The sequence below is a fragment of the Nilaparvata lugens genome, chromosome 7 (genome assembly GCF_014356525.2).
Source record: "Nilaparvata lugens isolate BPH chromosome 7, ASM1435652v1, whole genome shotgun sequence".
Classification (NCBI taxonomy): Eukaryota; Metazoa; Arthropoda; class Insecta; order Hemiptera; family Delphacidae; genus Nilaparvata; species Nilaparvata lugens.
In genome coordinates, this window is record NC_052510.1 from 41,891,185 (window position 1) to 41,915,211 (window position 24,027).

The 24,027-nt window shown below is 33.9% G+C and overlaps 1 protein-coding gene across 3 annotated transcripts in view; it reads right to left on the minus strand.

Moving 5' to 3' along the window:
• LOC111057281 overlaps positions 1-24,027 on the minus strand; it is a 45,226-nt gene that overhangs the window by 12,875 nt on the left and 8,324 nt on the right. Inside the window, exons 1-4 of one of the 3 annotated variants that reach the window (XM_022344708.2) lie at positions 19,093-19,467; positions 15,382-15,598; positions 11,866-12,155; positions 9,252-9,428 (exon numbers count right to left, since the gene is read on the minus strand). In XM_022344708.2, coding sequence (XP_022200400.2) covers positions 9,252-9,428; positions 11,866-12,155; positions 15,382-15,597 — 683 coding nt within the window. In that variant the 5' untranslated portion in view covers position 15,598; positions 19,093-19,467. Of the gene's footprint in view, positions 1-9,251; positions 9,429-11,865; positions 12,156-15,381; positions 15,599-19,092; positions 19,468-24,027 lie in introns of those variants that run through there. The other 2 variants (XM_039432806.1, XM_039432805.1) reach the window with 2 other exon arrangements.

Below are 24,027 nucleotides of genomic sequence, written 5' to 3' on the forward strand. Positions count from 1 at the left end.
TAATGAACAATAAATTATTCTCATTTATACTGTTTATTTTTCTGTGTGGCGAAAAATGGCGTTTGCACCAAGGGCAAAAATGTTTTTCCGGCTCTCAATCTTTTTTAGTCCGAGGCCGTAGGCCGAAACCGATTTCGAGCCGGAAAAGTCTCATTTGCGGCCCTAGGTACAAAATATACTATTTCGCTCGCCAACCATCGGCGCATGAGCAGTAGATTTTCTTTACGCTCGGTGTTCATTCTCGCATGCGCAGAAGAGTTTCATTACGCTCACTATTCAGCTGATGGTAAGCAGCTCGCCAAAAGGTCAGATCTTAACCTGAAAAGTCGGTAATTGTAACTCCGCCTATAAGCCGATATAAGTAATTTAACAGGTTTGGGCAGTTGTAGAAAAAAATGTGTATGTAATTCGCGCGTAATGCTTCTTCATTGCTCTTGCAAAATTATCACGCTCCGCTTCGAGTCGCGTGATAACTGTTTTGCTCGAGCGATAAAGTCGCACATTACGCTCATTACTACATGAAATTGCTATTACATCCTTCTGAAATAGACACAATCTGAAAGTTTTCTATCCGATGACGACGTCACGATTTGGCGATATGGCAGTAGATGTTAGCTTGAGAGGCTAGATTTCCCAGCGTGTCTATTCTATAACTGGTCTTAGTTGTAAACATGCTAAGAATCGACCAGTTCTCGCGTAACCTATAAATAATGCGTGTGTAACCTATATGTTCTCTTGGTTATACTTTTTGTTAGTTTTATTAGTCTTTTGTTCTCGACTTGAGTTTATGTTTTCTGTTAATGTTTGTTTATTTACAAAATGAATAGAAGTGGGGAAGGATCACCAATAAGTGAGGGGACTATATCTAGCGACTTTAGTGAGGTCCACGTTCTAATGACAGTATTTGATCAACTTTGGTTTTGCTATCCTTGTCTATCATTCGACAAAGCCGGTGGTACTATCTTTTTCTAGGTCCACAACGATGCCAATTATGTTTTTGACAGTGTAGACATATTATTAATTAATGCAGAGAATCGGAATCGCTATTCTTCTATCTTTATCCACTGCCATTATAACGTGGACCTCACTATAGTACCTTAGCGACAATAAATGTGGACTTTCAAAAAAAATATCTATATCTTCTACTAGACGTCAGGCACGCTTCACTCGCCATATCCGTCTAGCCAGGGGGCTCCGCCCCCTGGACCCTCGACTGGGTCGTCCAAAAATTAGATCAGCGGGCTCGCTTCGCTCGCCTGCATTTTCCATTTGAGCATGCTTCATTCCATCAGAAAGTCAAAGTACTGAGAAAACGCAGAAAAGCTGTGAAAAACGATGGAAAAACGCTGATTTTGGGCATATCTTTGATGAAATATCAAAGTCATCTTATTACAAAATTTCTAGACCATAGCTAAACCTCTGTACGAAATTTGAACATTTTCTGTCTATTACTTGATGAAAGAACTGATAAAACAAATAAAAAAACCGCAAATTTTGGGCGTATCTTTGGCGTTATTTCAAATTCCTTCTTATGCAACATTATAACACCCTAGCTGAGCTAAATTTGAACATTTTCTGATTAAAGAAGTTGTGCCCAATCAATTTTTCCGCGATAAATGCATTTCAATCTTCAACTTGGTGCCAACCTAACAAAGTCAACTCAACTTAATGCCAACCTGACAAAATTATTAATTTAGTTGCCAGTTAACAACTGTTTCGAAGAGGTACTCTATCCAGATTATAGTTCTATAGTAACATATGATACGGAAATTTCAATTATAATTAAGAGATTGGGAGAAAAAGAATATACATGCTAAACTACGAACTTTAAACCCTTAAAAACAACCCTTAGAGTTGAAATATTGCCAAAAGATTTCTTAGTGCGCCTCTAAAGGGCCAACTGAACATACCTACCAAATTTGAACGTTTTTGGTCCGGTAGATTTTAAGTTATGCGAGTGAGTGAGTGAGTCAGTCAGTGAGTGAGTGCCATTTCGCTTTTATAATTATATATAGATCCCTTCTACTACCAACGTTTTTCACATCACAAAATATCAAGTGGGGTAACTGGGTTACCCCAACAAAATTTCAGTTTTATATAACTATTTTATATCTTTTTCTGTTAATTCATTGATCAAATGCATTACTGAAGCTATTAATAGAATTAAAAATAAATTTCTTTTGTTGAAAAATATATATGTTTTCAATTAAAAAAATGACAGGACAACAAAACTGAGCATTCTATCATATTGTTGTAGGGGAAATATTGTCAAATAATAAAATTATGGTTAAAGAGATGCAATTTTTTTAAATTTGGATTCTAAGTTATCATTATGAATCAGGTTTGGCAAAAAAATAAGAATTGAAATTAAATTGATATTCGATGTATTTTCATGACATGGAATACCAAGTGGGGTAATAGAGTTACCCCTAGGATGAATCTGCTTATAATTTCAAAAATAAGAGGGAATGATTTTATGATGAGAAATAACTGAAGTGATATGTTTTTAACAAGTACTCAACGTTCCAATGAGAAGAGTATCTACAAAGAAATAGACAAAATGTGTGTTGGGGTAGTCCAATTACACCGCTTGGTAGTCGAAGGGATATTTACTGATCAAATTGTGTGATTTTCTTCTAATTTTTACAAAATAAATGGACTACGAAATAGAGTGGTGTTCAAGTGCTCATATATATTTTTTGTGACCAGTCCTTCAGATCAAACTTAGAATATTTACAAAAAACGAAGTTTCAGGGCAAGTTTTTTTCAAAAAATAATATTTTTCAATTTTTACATTTATCTTCATGGTATATTTAAACAATCTGTATACTTTTTTAACAATGTAAGCCTTACTTGGAGTGAATCGCTTTAAAAACAATTGAGATTAAACTTGAATTTTAAAAAACACTTTTGGAGTGAAAATGCAGTCACTTTGGTAGTGACGATCGTTCCGAACTGTTGTTGGTCATCATCATTTTAGACCAACAACAGGTCGAAACGATCGTCACTACCAGAGTAAGTGCATTTTCACTCCAAATGTGTTTTTTAAAATTCAAGTTCAATTTTAACAGTGAATAAGTATGAATATGCAACATAGTAATCACAATTGAGATATCATTATTTTACTAAAACGCTACAATTTCTGCTAAAAACCAGTGGCACTTTTAGCATACACAATGGAAAAATGACCTGGCACTCTATGCTTGAAAAAAACCTTGTCACTGAAAAAGTTAAGGAGAGAGTGGAGACTTGGGAAAAGTGACTAAGAAAGAAGAAGGAGAAGAAAAACCTTCTCATTATGTTTTTCAAGCAGAGCTGAAGCCGAAACCCAGACAAGTTAAAAGCTGAAAAAGAGAAAGCTCACTTGAGTATGGCTTAAGCTACAGCGAAAATTGACAACAGGAATTTCAGAAGTGTTAAGTCTTTGAGAGACTATAGTCTCCATAACAGAATAGAAGAAAATTGAATAGCCTATGTGTGGTCTCTGTATTGAGAAGTGTTTCATGGTGCCATCTAACGGGGAAAGTGAACATTTCGTTCAAAATTGTGACCATACAGTGAATGATTTTTAAAAGTTTGACTAACCTGAATTTGTGGAGAATAAACGGTTGATGGTTCACGGAAATGCCTAAATCTCTAAATTTGTCAATGTTGAGGTTCAAAAATAATTTATTCAGCGTGACTAAGAGCTTATGCCTGTACTTATTAAACACATTACATCGATTTGAACATCATTACTCGATAATTATGAAATATAATGAACTATTCCCATGTAACATTATATTTTCTACAAATTATGTCTCTTGTAATTTTCTGCTACGATCAATAATAATGCTGAATTTCTGATAAAACTGAAGGCATATTGATTATTCTGAGATTCTAGTTACAATTTCTACCGCTAGATGGTAGAGGCATACAGTTTTGTGAATGCTGTATTCATGATTCTGTCACAAGAGTTTGGACTGACCAGCACCAGAGAAAACTTCTATACTAGAAGTGTTTAAAAGTGTATACTATCTGGGTGATCCATTCTGTGCCAGCACCTAATTTCCATTATCAAAGTGAAGTGAAGCATGGTCTGAGCACAGAAAACAGAACCTAGGCCAATATTCCTGTACTCCGTGGTATGGAATTTCATCAGACTAGTTGCATTTCCAATTAAAGTAAAATTTGTAGTCTTCTCTGTTTTTATGTAAATAGCTTCTCAACGATGCGTCGAAGAAAAATTTTCTAATGATCATTCCTCCAGATTCTCTTATAGTGAGAAGAAAATTTTAGTTTCTTATCCATAAGTAAAGAAGGTACACAGCTTTGTAGAATAGTTTTCCTCATAAATTCTCCCGTTTTTGTTGTTTTGTCCCAATTGTCTAATTTCCTAGCAGAATGTTTCCATGAATAATTGAACTTGTTCAAAAGAAATTTTATCGTAAATTTCATGCATTTCCAAGTTATCTTGAGATACATATATCATCTAGGGTGGAGATTGAGGACTAGGCGAACGGTGAAGAGGATGGTGATGATTAGAAGAAGAAGAAGAGATGAAGAAGAAGTGGGGAAGAGTGCCGAAGAAGAAGAGTAAGCTGGCAGTGGAGAAGGAGTGAAGTAGAAGTAGAAATGTAAAATAGAATGAGTGGTTAAGATGAATTACTGAGGGAGCAGAGGGGGATAAACAGGTGATGGGCAAGTACAGCAGAAGAGAAAAAGGCGAATCAAATATTTACTGGAAAAGATTGATTGATTGATTGAATTGATTCTGTCTCCATTAGCAGTGTAAGAAATCCAGGTTATATTGATATGAATAGAAAAAAGAGATAATGAAATTGATGATTATTATTATTTGAGAGTGATGATGGTGAGAAACAGGAGATAATAAGAGAATAATAGATGAGGAGGTTGGATGAGAATTTGAGAAGTTCATTGGTTTGGAAGGAGGAGCTATTCTGGACATGAATAATAAGAGTTATATTCCAATTGAATGGAAAAGACTAAGAAATTGTCAAAAAACCACTGATTTATTGATAATTAGAAAAACCGGTTTCGGTTATTACACCATTGTCAATCTCTGATAAACTAGAACTAAATACAAGAGCAGCAGAATTTATACTAGTAGGCGAGTACTGCTATTGGTCGAGGGCCTGTCATTGGCCTAGCTAGACAGTCTCCTCCCACTCAACGGTGTGACAAAATGGCGGCTTAAGCAACAGAATCGCCATGATAATAAAATTTACTTTCAGTACAAAATAAGAACCAAGAAAACAAGTGTGAAAGATAATAAAACAGATATGTAAATTGAAAAACTATTGACTAATGTATGCCTACAATTTATTAAGTTATTTAGTTATGTCATTGATAATTTCATGATAAAACTAAATTCGTAGTGTTGTATTGGTTGAAATGAATCTGGTCATTTGAACTATACTGGGAATTTTCCTTAATTATTACTCTTGTTATTTCTAAAGCCTCTAGAATATTCTAAGATCTGCCTTTGTTATTAACATGCAGAAACTCAACATTCTCCTTAACTGTGAACTTGTGATTATTTGTTTCATGTTCTGCAAAGTTAGATTCCCCATTTTGTTTATTCCAATCTAACTTTGCAGAACATTTGATAACAAATAATAACAAGTTAACAGTTAAGGAGAATGTTGAGTTTCTGCATGTTAATAACAAAGGCAGATCTTTGAATATTCTAGAGGCTTTAGAAATAACAAGAGTAATTAAGGAAAATTCCCAGTATAGTTAAAATGACCAGATTCATTTCAACCAATACAACACTACGAAATAAGTTTCATCATGAAATTGTAAGCATACATTAGTCAATAGTTTTTCCATTTAAATATCTGTTTTATTATCTTTCACACTTGTTTTCATGGTTCTTATTTTGTTCTGAAAGTAAATTTTATTATCATGGCGATTCTATTGCTTAAGCCGCCATTTTTCACACCGCTGAGTTGGAGGAGACTGTCTAGCTAGGCCAATGGCAGGCGTCCATACCCTCGACCAATAGCAGTACTCGCCTACTAGTATAAATTCTGCTGCTCTTGTATTCAGTTTTAGTTTATCAGAGATTGACAATGGTGTAATAACCGAAATCGGTCTTTCTAATTATCAATAAATCAGTGGTTTTTTGACAATTTCTTAGTCTTTTTCATTCAATATGAATAATTACCACAATATCAACTTCTCAACTACACAAAAAGTATATTCCAGTTCATTCAGATATAATTATTTTGAATATATAGATAAACGTAACTTATACAGAGTGATTCTTAATTATTGTAAAATAATTCAATACGTGATAGTAGAGGTGAAAATAAGAGAAAATTCTCATAAACATATATCCATAAACGCTTCATTAGCGAGTTATACAGAGTGAAAGTTTTCACCCGGAATTAAGTTTCTCTGCTGGTGAAATACACCGATTTTTGGGGACTAGTTTTTGAAAAACTTATGCTGGATTCATATGGAAAAATACCTGAAATATTGAATAAAACTAGTCTGGAAGCTGTAGTGTGAGTAGTTTTTGAGAAAAAAGTTGGAATATGCAAACAATCTAAGTAGAAAAACACAGACTTTTACGTTTGATGCCCAATAACTTTCTTCAATGACCAGTAAACAAATAATTTTTCGCAATAAAAATTGTAGAGAATTTAATTCTGAAAAGAACTATGTAATCTGTGTGAACTTAGTTTCAATAAAAGTTGAATAAAATGTATTCTTATGTAGTACATTACACCACAAAAATTTGCTGTTTTATGAGGAGAGAACTAATAATTCATAGGTTGTAGCTGATTGCAAATAAAATATTCGGTTTTTATGAAAAGTTTTATTTCTATATGAAAGTAGCATATCTAAATGACATCAAACTTATACCAAAAGAGTAAAGATGATGTTCAAAGTGACCACCATTGTTCTGAATGCATATGTTCAGACGTCTTCTCATCGATTGTCGGACCCGTTCAAATATTTCAGGAGTCTGCTTCATCATTTCTATTCTGTTAAAAATCCTTAATCGGAGTTCTTCAATGGTATCAATCAGAGTTTTATATACTAAGGTTTTCAAGTGTCCTAAAGATAAAAATTCAAAGGATTTAAGTCTGGTGACCTAGCTGGCAATGGTACTAGCCCACCTCGGCCTATCCATTGATTTGGAAAGCTGTGATTCAGGTGTTCACGAGCAGCAACACTGAAGTGTGCTGGAGCTCCATCATGCATAAACCAAATGTTTTGGCGAAACTGAGAAGGTACATCTTCAAGTAAGATGAATAGCTCCTTTCTCAAAAAGTTTAAGTAGATTATGTCATTAAGCCTGGTATGGGAGGGAGCTCGAACAGAAGTAGATGATCTCCTATGATTCCTGCCCAAATGTTTACTGAAAACTGATGTTGTGGAGAATTAGGATTGATGGCATGAGGATTCTCATCTGCCCAAATATGTTGGTTGTGGACGTTTACGATCGCTGTTCTTGTAAAGTGTGCCTCGTCGGTAAATAAAACGTTTGTTAAAAAGTTTGGGTTAACATGTTTTGGTTAAAGACCATCGGCAAATACAAGCACGGGGAATACAGTCGCGTGGCGATAGAGTATGAACTTTCTGGAGGTGGTATGGATGTAATTGTTGCTCTTCTAGTATCCTCCAAATAATAGATTGATTGACATTAAACTGCACTGACAATTCTCTTGTGCTTTACTCTGGATGTTCATAAATTTCATTAATAACTTGTTCTTCTAACTCAACAGTCATAGTAGATCGGAATCTGCCTGCATAAGTGTGCTCTTTGGATATCAAAGAACCTGTTTCAGACAGACGTTGATGAATAGAGGCAAAAAACCTTGAACTTGGACATACTCGTTTGTGAAAGTTCTCTTGATACAAACGTCTTGCTTCAGTACTATTACAGTGTCCCATTCCATGAATTGAATGCATATCAGCTAATCCGGAGTATGAATAAAATTACATATCATTTTTTAAAAAGTTAACACTTAACACTAAATCAAAGTGGAATAGTTACAAATAACTGGTTAATATAGATTAAACAAAAAAATCTGGTGTGGCGCACTCACACAACTTTCCTTGCCGTTATGTAAATTGAACACTGACGCTAGTGTTTCGGCGCATCTCAAGTCTACTATTCAAATATTTGAGCCAGCTGGTGACAGGGCAATAATGCTGGAGACACACATGAGGTCTGCTATCTCTTCATAGTGAATGATTTAATAGAATCAACAATAATTTGCAATTGAATAATCACATTTTCTCGAATTTAAAGCTCATTTTCAATTTTAGGTGAAAATGTTACTGAACATTAATTGTAGAGATTTTCATGCTCAATCTACTCCACTAAATTTTTTTTGTTTCAATTGTATCTGAAGCCTGATAATTGGGGATATATCTGCATTGATGGGGCGGAGCTCCTGAAATTTTTACAGATATGTGACTTGTGGCAGTTGATAGAGCTTATCGATGACTATTTTAGGTATGAATTTGATCAAAATCGTTGGAGCCGTTTCCGAGAAAATCACGAAAACCCCTGTTTTTGACAAAATTTTCGCAATTTTAGCCGCCATCTTGAATTGCATTTGATCGAAATTGTTCGTGTTGGATCCTTATAGTGAAAGGACCTTAAGTTCCAAATTTCAAGTCATTCCGTTAATTGGGATATGAGATATCGTGTACACAGACGCACATACACACACACACACACACACACACACACACACACACACACACACACACACACACACACACACACACACACACACACACACACATACAGACCAATACCCAAAAACCAGTTTTTTGGACTCAGGGGACCTTGAAACGTATAGAAATTTAGAAATTGGGGTACCTTAATTTTTTTCGGAAAGCAATACTTTCCTTACCTATGTTTTTTTCTCAAAAACTACTCACACTACAGCTTCCAGACTAGTTCTATTCAATTTATTAGATGTTTTTCCATATGAATCCAGCATAAGTTTTTCAAAAACTAATCCCCAAGCAATTCAGCATCGGTCTATTTCACCAGAGGAACTTAATTCCGGGCGAAATCTTTCACTCCTGTATAGCTCGCTAATGAAGCGTTTATGGATATATGTATATAAGTACTTTTTTCTTTTTTTTACCTCTACTATCACGTATCGAATTATTTTACCATAATTAAGAACCACCCTGCATATTGTTTGCTGGGTCAATATACCTGACCCTAATAAAATAGATTACGATATATTATTAGGTACTATCAAATAATTCACCTATCAATGAGCTTCCTGAACTTGGCACCATATTTCTCTGTCTCTGGCCTGGATTGGAATTCATCAGCTGCCACTTGGAATGTGTTGTTGACATAGCGAGGCCTCTCTTGCCTGTTCTGCTCATTCAGTAGTACTTCTTTGAAGCCCTCCACTAGCACTGGATCCTCCATGTGCAATCTGTAGTCAAAGGAATCAATATCATAAAGAAACAGTATAAGAAATAAATATCGGGGCACCGAGCTTTGCTCGCTATTTTTATTTATTGATAAACAGAACACAATTCTATAAAATAATGATCGTGTTCATATTTCGCAACTGGCAATATAAATTATGTCATCTTATGAATTTCGGGGATGGGATATTTTGATTTTTCACATACTCACTCGCTCACTCACTTTTTACTATCCACAGCTGTTTCAGCCAAGGATGAATTATCCTTTCAATGTCGTTCAGCGAGTTTTCCCAAGGATGAGACCTAGTGCAATCGAATTCTTATATCATGAACCTACTATGTTCCAAATTTCGTGTAAATCCTTAGAGCTGTTTTCGAGATCCGTTAAACATAGATAACCATAAATAAAAATATATACAGAAATTGCTCGCTTAATATAATAGGATTTACGATTGATTCTTAAAATTATCAATTATTGATCACTTTCGACTATCATGATTACATTATTTGAAATATAAATTTTAAAATGTTATCAAAACTGTGGAAAAATATTTCGCCCATGGATGCTAAAGTGTTGCTTCGCGTTTTATGGGCTCAAGCTCATAATATCTAAAATGTAACTATAGACCATAAATATTAAGCTACACACCATATATCTTATTGTTTATGTAATTATAAAACGTTATCAAAACTGCGAAAAAATATTTCGCCTATGGATGCTAAAGTGTTGCTTCGCGTTTTATGGGCTCAAGCTGATAATATCTGAAATGTAACTATAGACCATAAATATTAAGCTACATACCATATATTCACCAAGCTCAGTAAAGAGATTTGAACATGCATGTTCAAACCATGGTAACGCTTCATGAGTTCACTGGAACATCATATAATTTCTATGGCAGTAGTTCAAATAAATAATTCCAGTGCACGCACTTGTAAATCATACCCTTTTTGAACATGTTAAAAGAATGTCTAGACTGGGCTTGTTAGAGCCGGACATGAAAGATTCAGTACAGGGTTGGGCAATGAAGTATGGAAGATTTGAAATAGCTGTAATATAGCCTACGGATTTCAAATGAAAACTCAACTTTATTCCCAGTATGTAGACTACCTTGCATGTTATTGCCATTTCGATAATAAGAGAGGGGAACAAATTGAAACATTAATCAAGTACGGTAGCAACATTGGAAAAACGTTGTCCGTTTTTCACCAAACACTCCTATATAGAAGTTGATGACAGAATGTGCCGTGTGAGAGTTAACCTTGCCTTATCTACGGTACTGTGAAGGAAACATTGATGGATCAAGATTGAGGTTTTCTGTTAAGTCGAAATATTGGTCCTTACTTTTATGAGAAAACATCACTGTCAATACATATCGTTATCTAACAATGCTGTCTGATTTTTTACTAAATTTGTGAAGATGACATATCAACCTGAATACTACATAATGCTTTCAACATGCCAATCATCAAGAGAAAATATTATATTTCTAAGGAAGAAATTCCGTGGTCGCCTTATTACGTTGTGTGCAGATGTGGAGTGATTTCCTAGTTCATCGGACATATCTCTTTCTGACTACTTCCTTTGGGACTACATGAAAGCTCGTGTTGACAACAGAAGCTCACTCACACTTGAAGCCCTGAGTGGAGAAATTCCCCTGATTACACAAGAAATTCGAGCAATGGCACAAACAACGCGCTCCAGAAGAGTATAGATAATCACAATAAGGTCCACATGAGTGTATGGAAAAGCGTAAGCTATCCAACAGATAAGTCATTTTTCGTCCTTGATGGATGTTTTAATTTTCTCAGCTCTATAAACTATCAAAATGTCAACATACAAGGTACATGCACGAGGAAAAAATCAAGACTAAGTATGTAACAGCTATTCTTATTTCTCCAAACTTCACTGCCAAACCCTCAAAGGAGTAAATAGTATTAGGCATATTTCACGAGAGGAAGCTTCATACCATAATACGATGATTGTTATCAACCTGGTCCTATCGTGTTTCTTACCCCTTCATTTCCTTCCCATCCTTTCCCATCATTTCCCATCCTTTCATACCTACCTTCTGTTTACTTTTCCTTATACCTTTGTTACCCTCTGAAGGATTGAAAGTTTTTCCAGTAGGCTACATGAATAACCAGTGTTGAGAAATCCTTCAATCCTTCCCACCCTCTTCTTCGTTCTGCTCCACAGTTCTTGTTTTGGTGTATTGTGATTGTTGTTGATTTGCATGTGTTCATTTGTTTATTTATATTTGTATTTTTTGTGTAAATAAGTTAATTGACTAAATTTTATTGAAAAAGTGGTCTTGAAAGCTTACAAGAATCTAACTTTCAGTATTTCAGGTAGTATTCGCACGACTATAGGCCTCACCTTCAACAGAGAATGAAATAGTAATATTCATATTCTGTGACTTGCAATCCCCAAAAACTCACCTGTAAGAGGCGGCATGAAACCGTGCCACAGTCTTCAGTACTAAAACAGCTTCCTCATAGTTGAGCAACGCCTGTCGGTCTGCCATTTTGAATCCAAGAGCACTCAAATCTTCCAGGACAATGATGTTGGGCCCTGGCAGAGGCCAGTAGCTGTCACACGTTAAGAGGTTGTGGCCGTCACCGTTAGATAGCGCGACCAGTCTTGGAATAACTAGTTTAAACATGTCCTGCTCCTGTTGCATGATACCCAACTTCAGTATATATTGTGACATGCCGCCTGTCTTTGGAATCTGCAATTTTGAATTGAAGTGAAAATTGGTGAAAACACACATATATTAAACTAACAAGGGTTTGGTTGCTACAGCATTATGTTAACAGTATTATTCAGAAGTGTAAAACTCAGGGACGTCCTCTCCCCTCCGCACAATTTAAAAAAAAAAAACATTACCCCCCTCATGTATTGTCAAAAAATGTCGTCAGTAGTTCATTTTGAGCACTGTTGAACTTGATTTTGAGAGATGATTTCAAACCTCCAATTCCATGGATAAAGTCTGCTTCACTCTGTTATTCTCTCTGATGATCATTTCCACCAAATATCACAGGAAATCTTTTCATCATACTATATTATATGAATAGATCATATGGAAATAAAGAATAGTTGAGTTTAATGTGGATAAACATTAAATTTATAGGCATTTTAATTCAACTCCCTCACTAGTCTACTACACAGTTTTTGTGCAATTTGTTGTAGTCTATTATTGTTGAACCTCTCGTTCAATAAAATAATAGGGAACTATCTTATTGTTTATGTGTATTCATAAAACTCCTCAGGGACTAATAATTTTATTCTTTGATGAATGCAAAGACTAACAAATGTCTATAATATGTCTATAAATTGGTCTATAATATGATGTACTATGATGTACTCGCTTCGCTCGCCTTATCCGGCTAGCCAGAGACCTCTGCCCCGCTGGATCATCCAGAAATTTAGGCTCGATTCAATCACCAGTTTTCTTTGAAAACTTTCTCAAGTAGTGCAGGGTTGCAGAAATCTCCAAGTTAATTTAGCAGAATTAAAAATATTTTGTTATTTCCCAATCAGACACTTGCTTAGAATATTATGAGAATTTTTGTATTTCAGTCTTATATTTCATTGAAATTTGAAACGGGAATGATTTGGATAACTTAACAAACATTCATATCTAACCTTCTAAAGTATTAATTTTCTTGAGAATTGTAGAAAAAGACATTGAAAATCAATGAAAAACTTGAGAAAAAAAGTCCGTCTGAAAAAAAGCTGGGAAGCTTGGAAAACACTTTTAAAGTGCTTATATTGGGCGTATCTTCGGCGTAATTTATAATTTTGAATTTTGTAGTATCAAATTTACACATTTTCTCTCAATTGATTCTCGAAAAATGTGAGAAAACTCTGGGGAACGCAAGGAGAACACAGTAAAATTCGCGTGATTCTTTGGCGTTATTCTGAAGCACAATAATGAAAAATGTCAATTAGTTTTGTTTTCAAATTTGATTACTGTCAATTAGTTTTTGAAAAGGCCTAGAAACGCAGGGAAAATTCTACACACTTCCGATCGTGGGCGAAAATCAGGCGTCGGAATCTTGAGACGGAACTCAACTTCTAATACATTTTTATTCCACAGCTGAGCCAGTGTACCAAGTTTGTACATTTTTCAACAATTAATTCTTAAAAAATCTGGTGTGGCGCACTCACACAACTTTCCTTGCCGTTATGAAAATTGATCACCTGAGGCTAGTTACACACACATCGATTTTTGGTCGTACGATATTTTGCCGTCACTATGAATTCTATCAGATTAAACGGAACTTGGCAAACATCATATGTTTGAAATCATCTGTTCAATCTAATAGAATTTATAAGGACGGTAAAATATCGTACGACCAAAAATCGATGTGTATGTAACTAGCCTGACGCTAGTGTTTCCGCGCATCTCAAGTCTAATCTCTATAAGATCTGAGCCAGCTGGTGACAGGACAATAACGCTGGATACACACGAGATCTGCTATCTCTTCATAGTGAATGATTTAATAGAATCAATAGTTGCAATTGATTAATCACATTTTCTCAAATTTCAAGCTTATTTTCAATTTTAGGTGAAAATGTTACAAAATATTAATTGAAGAGATTTTAATGCTCAATCTTTTCCACTCGAAATTTTTCGTTTAAATCATATCTGAGACCTGATAATTGGAAATCTAAAATCAAATTTTGCATAGATGGGGCGGAGCTCCTGAAATTTTTACAGATATGGGACTTGTGGCAGTTGATATAACTTATCAATGACTATTCTAGGTATAAATTTGATCAAAATCGTTGAAGCCATTTTCGAGAAAATCGCGAAAAACCCTTTTTTGACGACATTTTTGCCATTCAAGCCGCCATCTTGAATTGCGTTTGATCGAAATTGTTCGTATTGGATCCTTATAGTGTAAAGACCTTAAGTTCCAAATTTCAAGTCATTCCGTTAATTGGGAGATGAGATATCGTGTACACAGACGCACATTCACTCATACACACACACTCACACACACACACACACACATACACACACACCACACACACACCACACACACCACACACACACACACACACACACACACACACACCACACACACACACACACACACACACACACACACACACACACACACACACACACCACACACACACCACACACACACACACACACCACACACACACACACACACCACACACACACACACCACACACACACACACACACCCACACACACACACACACCACACACACACACACACACACACACACACACACAACCACACACACACACACACACACACACCACACACACACACACACACACAACACACACACACACACACACACCACACACACACACCACACACACACACACACACCACACACACACACACACACACACACACACACACATACAGACCAATACCCAAGAACCACTTTTTTGGACTCAGGGGACCTTGAAACATATAGAAATTTAGAAATTGGGGTACCTTAATTTTTTTCGGAAAGCAATACTTTCCTTACTTGTGGTAATAGGGCAAGGAAAGTAAAAATATGAGAAAACGCTGGGAAAACGAAGATTTTGAGCATATCTTTGGAATTTGAAGATGGTGATAATGGACGATGCTCAACATAGGGGAGATATGATTCACTTATTCAATTCACTATGGATGAATTATACAATATTTCTGGCAAATTAGTGTAAAAATCACATAAAAGGTATTGCGGTCTTGCGGTATAAAAAGAAAAAATGTATGCAATCCTTTGATGAACCCTTGATAAGACTAAATTTTGAGTGTTGATAGATATCAAGAGCTATTATTCAAACAGCAGGGATGAATAGGACTATATACCAATTGACCCATAGATCCAGATTACTAAGATTTGAAAAAAAACATATTCTCATTTTTCCCATCCAATCTCTACACTGTAGGCTATTGAATTTCAATTTTAAATACCTTTATGATGAGTGAAGTGGTCATTTTTTCCTCATGATTGTTGACCGTATAAGTAACTTGAACCCTTATCACGTCACATACATTATTGCTTCCCTTGGGGATGTCACATTTCACTGTGAAGTCACCAACTGTCACATCCGCCTTCAGTTTGTCCTTCAGCATTGCTGCAATACTCTCCTTTGTGAGCCAGTCTGGTTCAGTCATCTTGTCATTCATGCTAAATTGATAACATTAATAAAATTCAGATGAGGTGAAGAATTCGAAAATAAAACGTACTAAAATACAAGTCTGTGAGTACAATATCATTTAGGCTCATAGCCTACCAATAAAAATCAGTTCAATTCATATTTTACTTGAAAAATTTAATCTAGTTGGAGCCTATTCATGTAATGTAGATGAGTTAGTTAAGTTTTGATGTGAAGAGTGAAAACAATGAGATCGATCTATACGTTTAAAAAAATAATAGTCATATTGATATTGGGATTTTGATAATATTCTAGGAATATTATAGTCATAGTATTGCTCTTAAAAAATTGAATTCTATGTGAAAAACAGCAATCTATTATTGATGTTTATCACATATAACAGGATTTTTTCAGCCAAAAGTAATAGGATTGTCGTAGAATACCGTAAAGGATAGATGAAGAGCAATTGTTTCACTCAATGGTAGGATTTTTTGTGACTTATAGAAACACGAATAATGTGGTATATAAGATTCTGTAGTCGAATAATGTATTTGGAAGTGGAATGAGTAGCCTAGGTGATTTCATTGTTTGCTTAGAGTAAGATTCACTGTAATCTGTCAGTCCTATTCAGAATCTATAGGCTTTCAGAATAATTGTCTTGATTCTGTGAACTGTAGTTATTATAATCTTAAGTTGGAAATTCGTTTGATTTTTGAAGTGAGAATGATTCATTTAAAACGTAATTGTAACTTAAACTAGATTTTGATTACCGTATAAATTTTAAAAGGAACAGTTTTGGGCATAAGCCTGTTGTACAGCCTGTTGTACGATCTCATAATTACACATGACTAAATAAATAATAATGAGTAACAGTAATGAAATTATAAATATAGCTCCAAAGCTCTCCATTCAATAAATGCTCACAGTAGTTATCAAAATATTTATAAAATTTATTTTATAACTCATGACATTGAACAAATAAAGATTGAGGATAGATAGTCTATGGAATGGATAAATGAATAATGGTCCAGTAGAATCTGAATTCACCTGTTATTAGGGAGACACAGTATATTCTATTACTTTTGTTAGCCTTCTTCTAATATAGGCCCAGCGTTCATATGAAGAAGGAGAAGAACATGGACATTATTGAATGAAATTTCCTTTCATTTAATTCATTATTTTTATGGTTCATTTACCTATTATTATAAAGTAGTAAGATGCTTTCAAAATGAAATAGGCTACTATTAAGAATTGACATTAAAATGTCCACCATAAATGCAGTTATTATTTTATATATAAAGTAGGGATGTATTTCTAAAATGACATACAATTTTGATTTCACATTATAATTCTCACTATAAATAATGCAATTATTACAAAATTATTCTAACTCAGTCTTTTCGTTGAATTATTATGCAGTTATTTATTGAACAATAATTATCAGTGTTTCTATAATCTTCGAATACTGTTCTTTTATATATTAAAAAAAGTCTGCAATATTTTAAAATCTCATTCCTGACGTACCGGTATATAGGGGTAAAGTAACATACCTCATTTATAATATCATGATAAGCACATAAATTGGGTGTAAAATAACATTATAATATCTGAAGAACTCACAAATTTGTTGATACATAGACTGAAAAGTGATGTTAAGGCTATGCAAAGGCTAAAAATAAACTCTCTACTCGTGATATTTTTCCAAGTTTTCCGATTTGTATATCAAGCTATCAAAATGAAAAAGTTTTCTCAGGAAAACATTTTTTTCCCGACTATTACTTTTTGAGATATGAGCACCTAAAGATTGAGTTTTTGGGACATAACATATCGGTAACAGATAAATCCATGAGATTAAGAGGATAGATCCTTCATGGTATTGTTGATCTAGTAAAACGAAAATTTTCTAAAAATATCAACTTTCAAGATAGTTATTCAATTCACTAAAAATAACATTCAGCTGATTTATTTTTGTAAATTGAATAACTTTTTCAAAAATTGTTATTTTCAGAAAATTTTTGGTTTACTAAATCAACAATACCATGAGGAATCCATCCTCTAAATCTCATGGATTTATACCTTACCAAATTTGGAATGTTCTGTCCCAAAAATTCAAACTTCAGGCGCTCATATCTCAAAAAGTAATAATCGGGAAAAAAATGTTTTCGTGAGAAAACTTTTTCATTTTGATAGCTTGATGGTATACAAATCGAAAAACTTGGGAAAATATCACGAGTAGGAAGTTTATTTTAGCCTTTGCACAGCCTTAATCAATAATGGATAAGTCAAAGTATTTTTTAATAATATGTTTGTCCTTTCCAGAGTTAATAAACGAGCTGTTTCGCTCTTTTGCTTAGTTCTGTGACTCCAATTGGGCATTCCAGATTAAAACTATGGGAAATACAATATTTTTCGATCAACTATATTAACAATTAACTATATTAACAATATTAACTGTCAACATAGTATTGCCATATCAAAAAAGTGCTTGTTACATGACTAGAATTTTATCCCGAACATGATCTTTCATTTTATCCAGACATAAATTGGTTCAGAGAAATGAAAATTATAGTCTACTTTAATCAAACACTATTCAAAGGTCTCTCAGATACTATGGATTATTATGCACAAGAATTTTAAGAATGAAAAACTTTTAAGTTCAAGTTTGTTTGATTCCTGTAAGAATAGTAGAATATTGCTGAAATATTTGAGGTGAGTCCATAGAGGAGTAATTTTAAATAGGAGGCTCTTGTTATTGAACTAGAGCTGCCAGTTAGCTGGTAAACTTCAAAGTGGCTATCTATCAACCACTGCACGAGGAAATTGAAAAGCCTTCCTTCCTTTCTAAAAATTACTCCACTTACAGTAGTTGAGGAACAGCTTAGTATGTCATTTCAACCTGGTTTATTTCATTATAGTCATTATATCTCTGCTATACTCTATTCAATAATAATCTCCATCTAATTTCTATTTTATCTTATTTTTTCTCTGTCATGTAATCCATGTCAGAGGTATTAATTGAAAAAAAAAACCAAAACATTTACAATATGGAAAAAAGTATGTTATATACTTGGATTAATCTTCATAAACTAACGTGTAGCATCCCACTATAGAGTAAATGATCTGATGAATGAAATTATTGCTTATTAGAAGGATTCGTATTGAAAACAAGGTGGAACATCACCTCTTATTTTTTCTTATAAAAACAATGAATAAACATGATATTATTATTATGATAATAATGATGGTTGAGAAGGAAAAAAATTGCAGTTAAGCTCTAGGAAAAAGTAGAGCACTATCTTTTCAAACTAGCTGTATTTGTAACTGTAATCACCTTTGCAAAAATATGTTAATATATATTATTCCAATAACAAGAAGAAGGATAGATCCAATTGAGATTAATTAATGATATCAATAAATGAGAATATTGATGAAGTTTGTAATAAGCTCGTAGAAAAAACAAGGTGCAACAATCAACATCTCTTCGAATCATATTGATTTCAGATTTATTGAATATGTTATCACTCACCTCTTGTGAAACTACACTCGAAAGTGACTCGGCCAATGAACTGTGAGTAGGAAAATGGAGCGTATATCCCACTACTGTCAGCTCTGGAACGCAACTGACAACTGACTGACTGATTATTATTTTGAGTTGCGATGCTCTTAGCACGATTATTTGCTAATAGAAGGCCGCACTACAGTCAGAGTCACTCCATTCTGTCAGCATTTTGTATTGATAGCTCCCCATCCAACCAATGCTGACAGTGAACACTTCCACCACACACGCGACTGCTCAGCAAAGCCTCTGCGATAACAGCCTCTCATTTCATAAGTAGTTTTTCAGTTTTTGAAGACCTTCAAGGTGTTTTGCGAAAGGGTTTTGCACTCTGACAGGTGAATAGAAATCATGAGTTCATTACGGTAATATTATTAGTTGTTTATCTGCAGTAGCCTACCGTATAGTAATGAATTTTAGTATTTCTGAGACATTCCGAGTATTCTTTGAGAGGTTTTTGAACTCTGGTAGTCCAACACAAATCGTTTGTCCTGTGATAGATATTATTCTTTTTCCCATTCTATGGGACTACTTTCAAGTTTTTGAGTTGGGAGGCTTGAGACACAGTCTCTCATTGGTTATGCTTACTGGCTCAAACCTCCCTCTAATTTTCCCTTGTGATGAATCGATTAATATTAATCCTTGCAATCTTTTGTTTAAAGATGTATGCAGAACTGTATCATTATTGCAGCCATGAAGAGTCACACTAATAATATCCTGACTTATGATAAGGTAAAAAACACAAAAGGAATAATGAGAAGAACTATATTCTGAAGGTCGTCGTTTGTGATGTTACTGAGAAAGAAAAATACTACTGATGTAGCCTATGTGAAAAGTGACTTCTCCCTCACATTATCTGGAATACCTAATCATTATTATTTTCTCAGTTGGAAATATAATTCTAGTGAGAAGAATGAAGGCTACAATTCGCTATCGGTTTATGTTTTCATGAAGGACTATATGTTTATAGAAATCATATTTTTTGATAGGCTATTAATAGATGTGAAACATTGATAATAATATCACTAGTCGAGTGCTTTTTCAATTCCTCTCAATAAATATTATATCAGTTGTATAGAAATTGAGTTTTCTCTTGTAATTTCAATTAGTGTCTCAAGCCTCCTTCCATTTGTGTCAAGGCTCTTCCACCCTACAAAAACATAAGGAAGGTGAATATTGAATAAAAATAAAATAAAAGTTCTTATAACAGGCAGGAAATGCACAAATGATACTCGAAGGTTAATAACTAGAGTGGATTCACTGGATGAAAATTTGAATTTTCCAATTTAGAATAATCTAGAGCATAAAACATGAGATATGTCTCAAGCCTCCCACTTTTCCCCTAAAGGTTATAAAAATCCTTGAATTATTTCATTCCAGACATTATTTGTATCGGGTGAACTGGTGAGCTTACAATTGAATGGCAAGTTTGGCTGGAACTAGTAGGGAATAAAATAATATTCTACTCATGGTAATCCTCTAATTCTTTGAATTTGTACTTTCAAGTTGCTCTATCAAGAAAATTACATGAAAAATACCGAATTTGTTAATTTATACTGTATTATATACATTCAAAATGACATCCTGTATTTGTATCTATGACATAAAATGAGATCAATAACCTTCTACAGTATCTTTGAATAAGTATTTACATTTGGAACAGACTCTGGATGATGATCTAATAACAAATCAAATACAGTACACAAATAGGCCTACTATTATTATTTGCATAGTTACACTGCTGAACTCTACTATTCAATATATTGTGATCAATTTTAACAAAGCAAATTGACTATACGATGTAAATTTGGATTCAGAGAGTATTTGGCAAGATCCTATGATATCAATTTTGAGGTTTTATATAATGATTCAAGCTATTTGTAAACAGAATTTGATTCATGGAGCATGAAATGTCCATTTTCGAACAAAACGTTCGGTTATTGAAAGCTGTTAATTGGTATGAAGATGATATCACAAATTATATGAATAAATCTGTAATATAAAATACAATACTAAATTTGGGAGATACAATACTAAATTTATCTAAATTTGGGAGAGAAATAGTACAAGGAGTATCCTTAGTTTTTCTCTCCCAACAGTGCTTCTTTGTAAAAACTTTAAAGTTTTATAATATAAATATAAACAGGATACACACGACACGGATAGATTAAAAACACTTAAAAACTTACATTTAAACGAAAATTTTCGGGAGCTGGGCCCCTTTGTCAATCAACCAGGAAGTCACTGGTAATTGATATTTATATCAATATATACTCTCTACACACTCTTCACAGGATATATATTTTTTACTGATGGTGCATGAACTTTTTACTTTGTATTGGTAATAAAAAAGGATTAGATGACAATAAATAACAGGAACAAACAACTATTTGCTTTTGGAAATCCCTAGTGGAAGAGATCCATAGAGATCAATAGAAAAACTCTATATTGATATCAATTATAGATGCTCATGGATATCAATAGATGTTCATGGATATTTAATAGAAGTTCATGGATATTGTAACAATCATCTCAGGCCTTGGTTTTCTACAGGCAAAGATAGTTTTCGACTTCCAACTTTCTGCCTCAAAACGTACAAAAGGAACCAGCTTATGGCAAAGGGGGTAGAGGTTGAAACAATGATGGTCAAAAGTCTAATGGTGAAATAACCAACGCTGACCAGTGACAAAAGGGTGGCAGCCAGATGCCAGGCGTGAGTGGAGTGCTATCAGATAGGGGGCAGCACCAACTGGGGCAGTGATCCAAGGAGGAACAATGGTTCGAGGGTTGGTGAGCACATGGAGTTGGGAACACGAGGAGACTTTCCGGTGAACCACTGCGAGAGTAAGATGTCTGAGGAGTGAGCAGCATGCAGCCCGCAGCCCTAGGGGCTGAAATGGAGTCCTGTTTCCGGAAAACCACAACCACATCAATACCACCACATTGAAACCACCATTGAAGAAAAATAATTGAAATTCATAATTTGTGATGTAAAGTGAGCAGTTTAAAAGTGCGCGAAAGGCCATGGTCCGCGTGGTACTCATAAAACATAAGGTTAGAGTAATTTTAAGTTGTTGTTTGTTTGCCACACTGGTTATTTTCTTGTATTATTGTTGTTTGAATAGGGTTTAGGTTTTGTGATTCGTCGTATTATTGTGCATTATTCAATGTAAATATTGAGACTCTCAATAAACATTATTATTATATTTCATAAACGGTAAAATCATATTTCATATTTCGGTGTTCTGCTTAACAGAGTTATTACTAACATTTCGAAGGACAGTTGATTCATTTAATCAACATTAAAAATCTCATTTTTTTCCTTGTAAAGTGTCAATTTCAATTTGCCTTTTGCTTATTTTCATTATAATATTATCTAATGATTCAAAATTGTCTTGTGTTGTTATTTCACAAGTATCATTAGATCCCCTCCCTTCTTTATTGTTTTAATCATGTAGTGAAGCAATATAGTTGGGAAAGATGTGTAGTTCTACATTCATTGATTGCTGGGCTGCATCTTTATTAAAGTAATGTACATTTTTTTTATATAGTTCAAATAAATTCATGTCTCTGCTAAAGAGTTATGCTGTGGTAGTTGCTTATTCAAATTTCGAGGGTCGTTCCCTAATAATTAACGTGGCGCCTGGGTTATAAATTTCAAATTTTATATTATCAAATTTTCATATTACTATTCAAATTTAAAATTCACCATATTATATTAAGCGATCAGTAAGTGTAGATCTAGACAATATCAATAAACATCACAGTAAATACAGTCAATGAACAAAAATTATACTACTATAATACAATACAACTTTTGGCTGGAACTAGTATGGGATGAAATAATATTCTACCCATGGTAATCCTTTAATTCTTTGAATTTGAACTTTCAAGTTGCTCTATCAAGAAAATTACATGAGAAATACCGAATTTGTTAATTTATACTGTATTATTTACATTCAAAATGACATCCTGTATTTGTATCTATGACATAACATGAGATCAATAACCTTCTACAGTATTATATGGTATCTTTGAATAAGGATACAAATTGCCAAATTGGATTACAGTAGAAATCACTGTTCGTTTAATGATATCAATAGATGTTCATGGATATCAATAGAAATAATGGTAAATACAGTCAATGAAAATCTATTGATATCACTGAACGTTTAGTGATATCAATGAATGTAAACGGATATCATTAGAAGTAAATACAATAAACAAATAGACATCATGGTAAATACATCAGTCAATGAACATATATTGATTATATTAAATCTTCATCGATATCAATAAGGACCGGTTTCTGAGCTCTCAGGATGATATTACCCATGTCAACAAACAATATGAAAATCACGTTTTTATAATGTGAATAAAAAGTGAAAATGTTAAAAGTGAAAATCAAACATTTTTTCAACTCTCAATTCAGGCTTTCTAACCAACAGCTCGGATGTAAAATCGAATTTCAACCTCTTTCTATCTCTTGTAAAAATCGTTGACAACACACTGTTATCAAGATAAAAAATGTTTCACTCCAATAAATTTGATGGAAAATTCTTTTAGTTCCCTGCAAAAATCGTCTACAATGCACTGTTAACGATATATAGACCTTTTAGGGTTATTTTCAAATGCAGTAAGAAATGAATAAATTCTGGCAGATTTTCAATTTTCCCGAAACAATGTATTTTTAATGACTAATTTGGGTGAACAAGTGAATTTCCAGCACTTTTTTCCTCTTGCAAAAATCGTCTACAATGCACCGTTAATGATATATAGACCTTCTACAGTAATTTTAAATTACTGCAGTTAGAAACTGAATAATTTTGGCAGATTTTCAATTTTCCCAAAAAAATGTATTTTTGATGACTGATTCGGGTCGAGAATTAAATGTCCAGCACATTT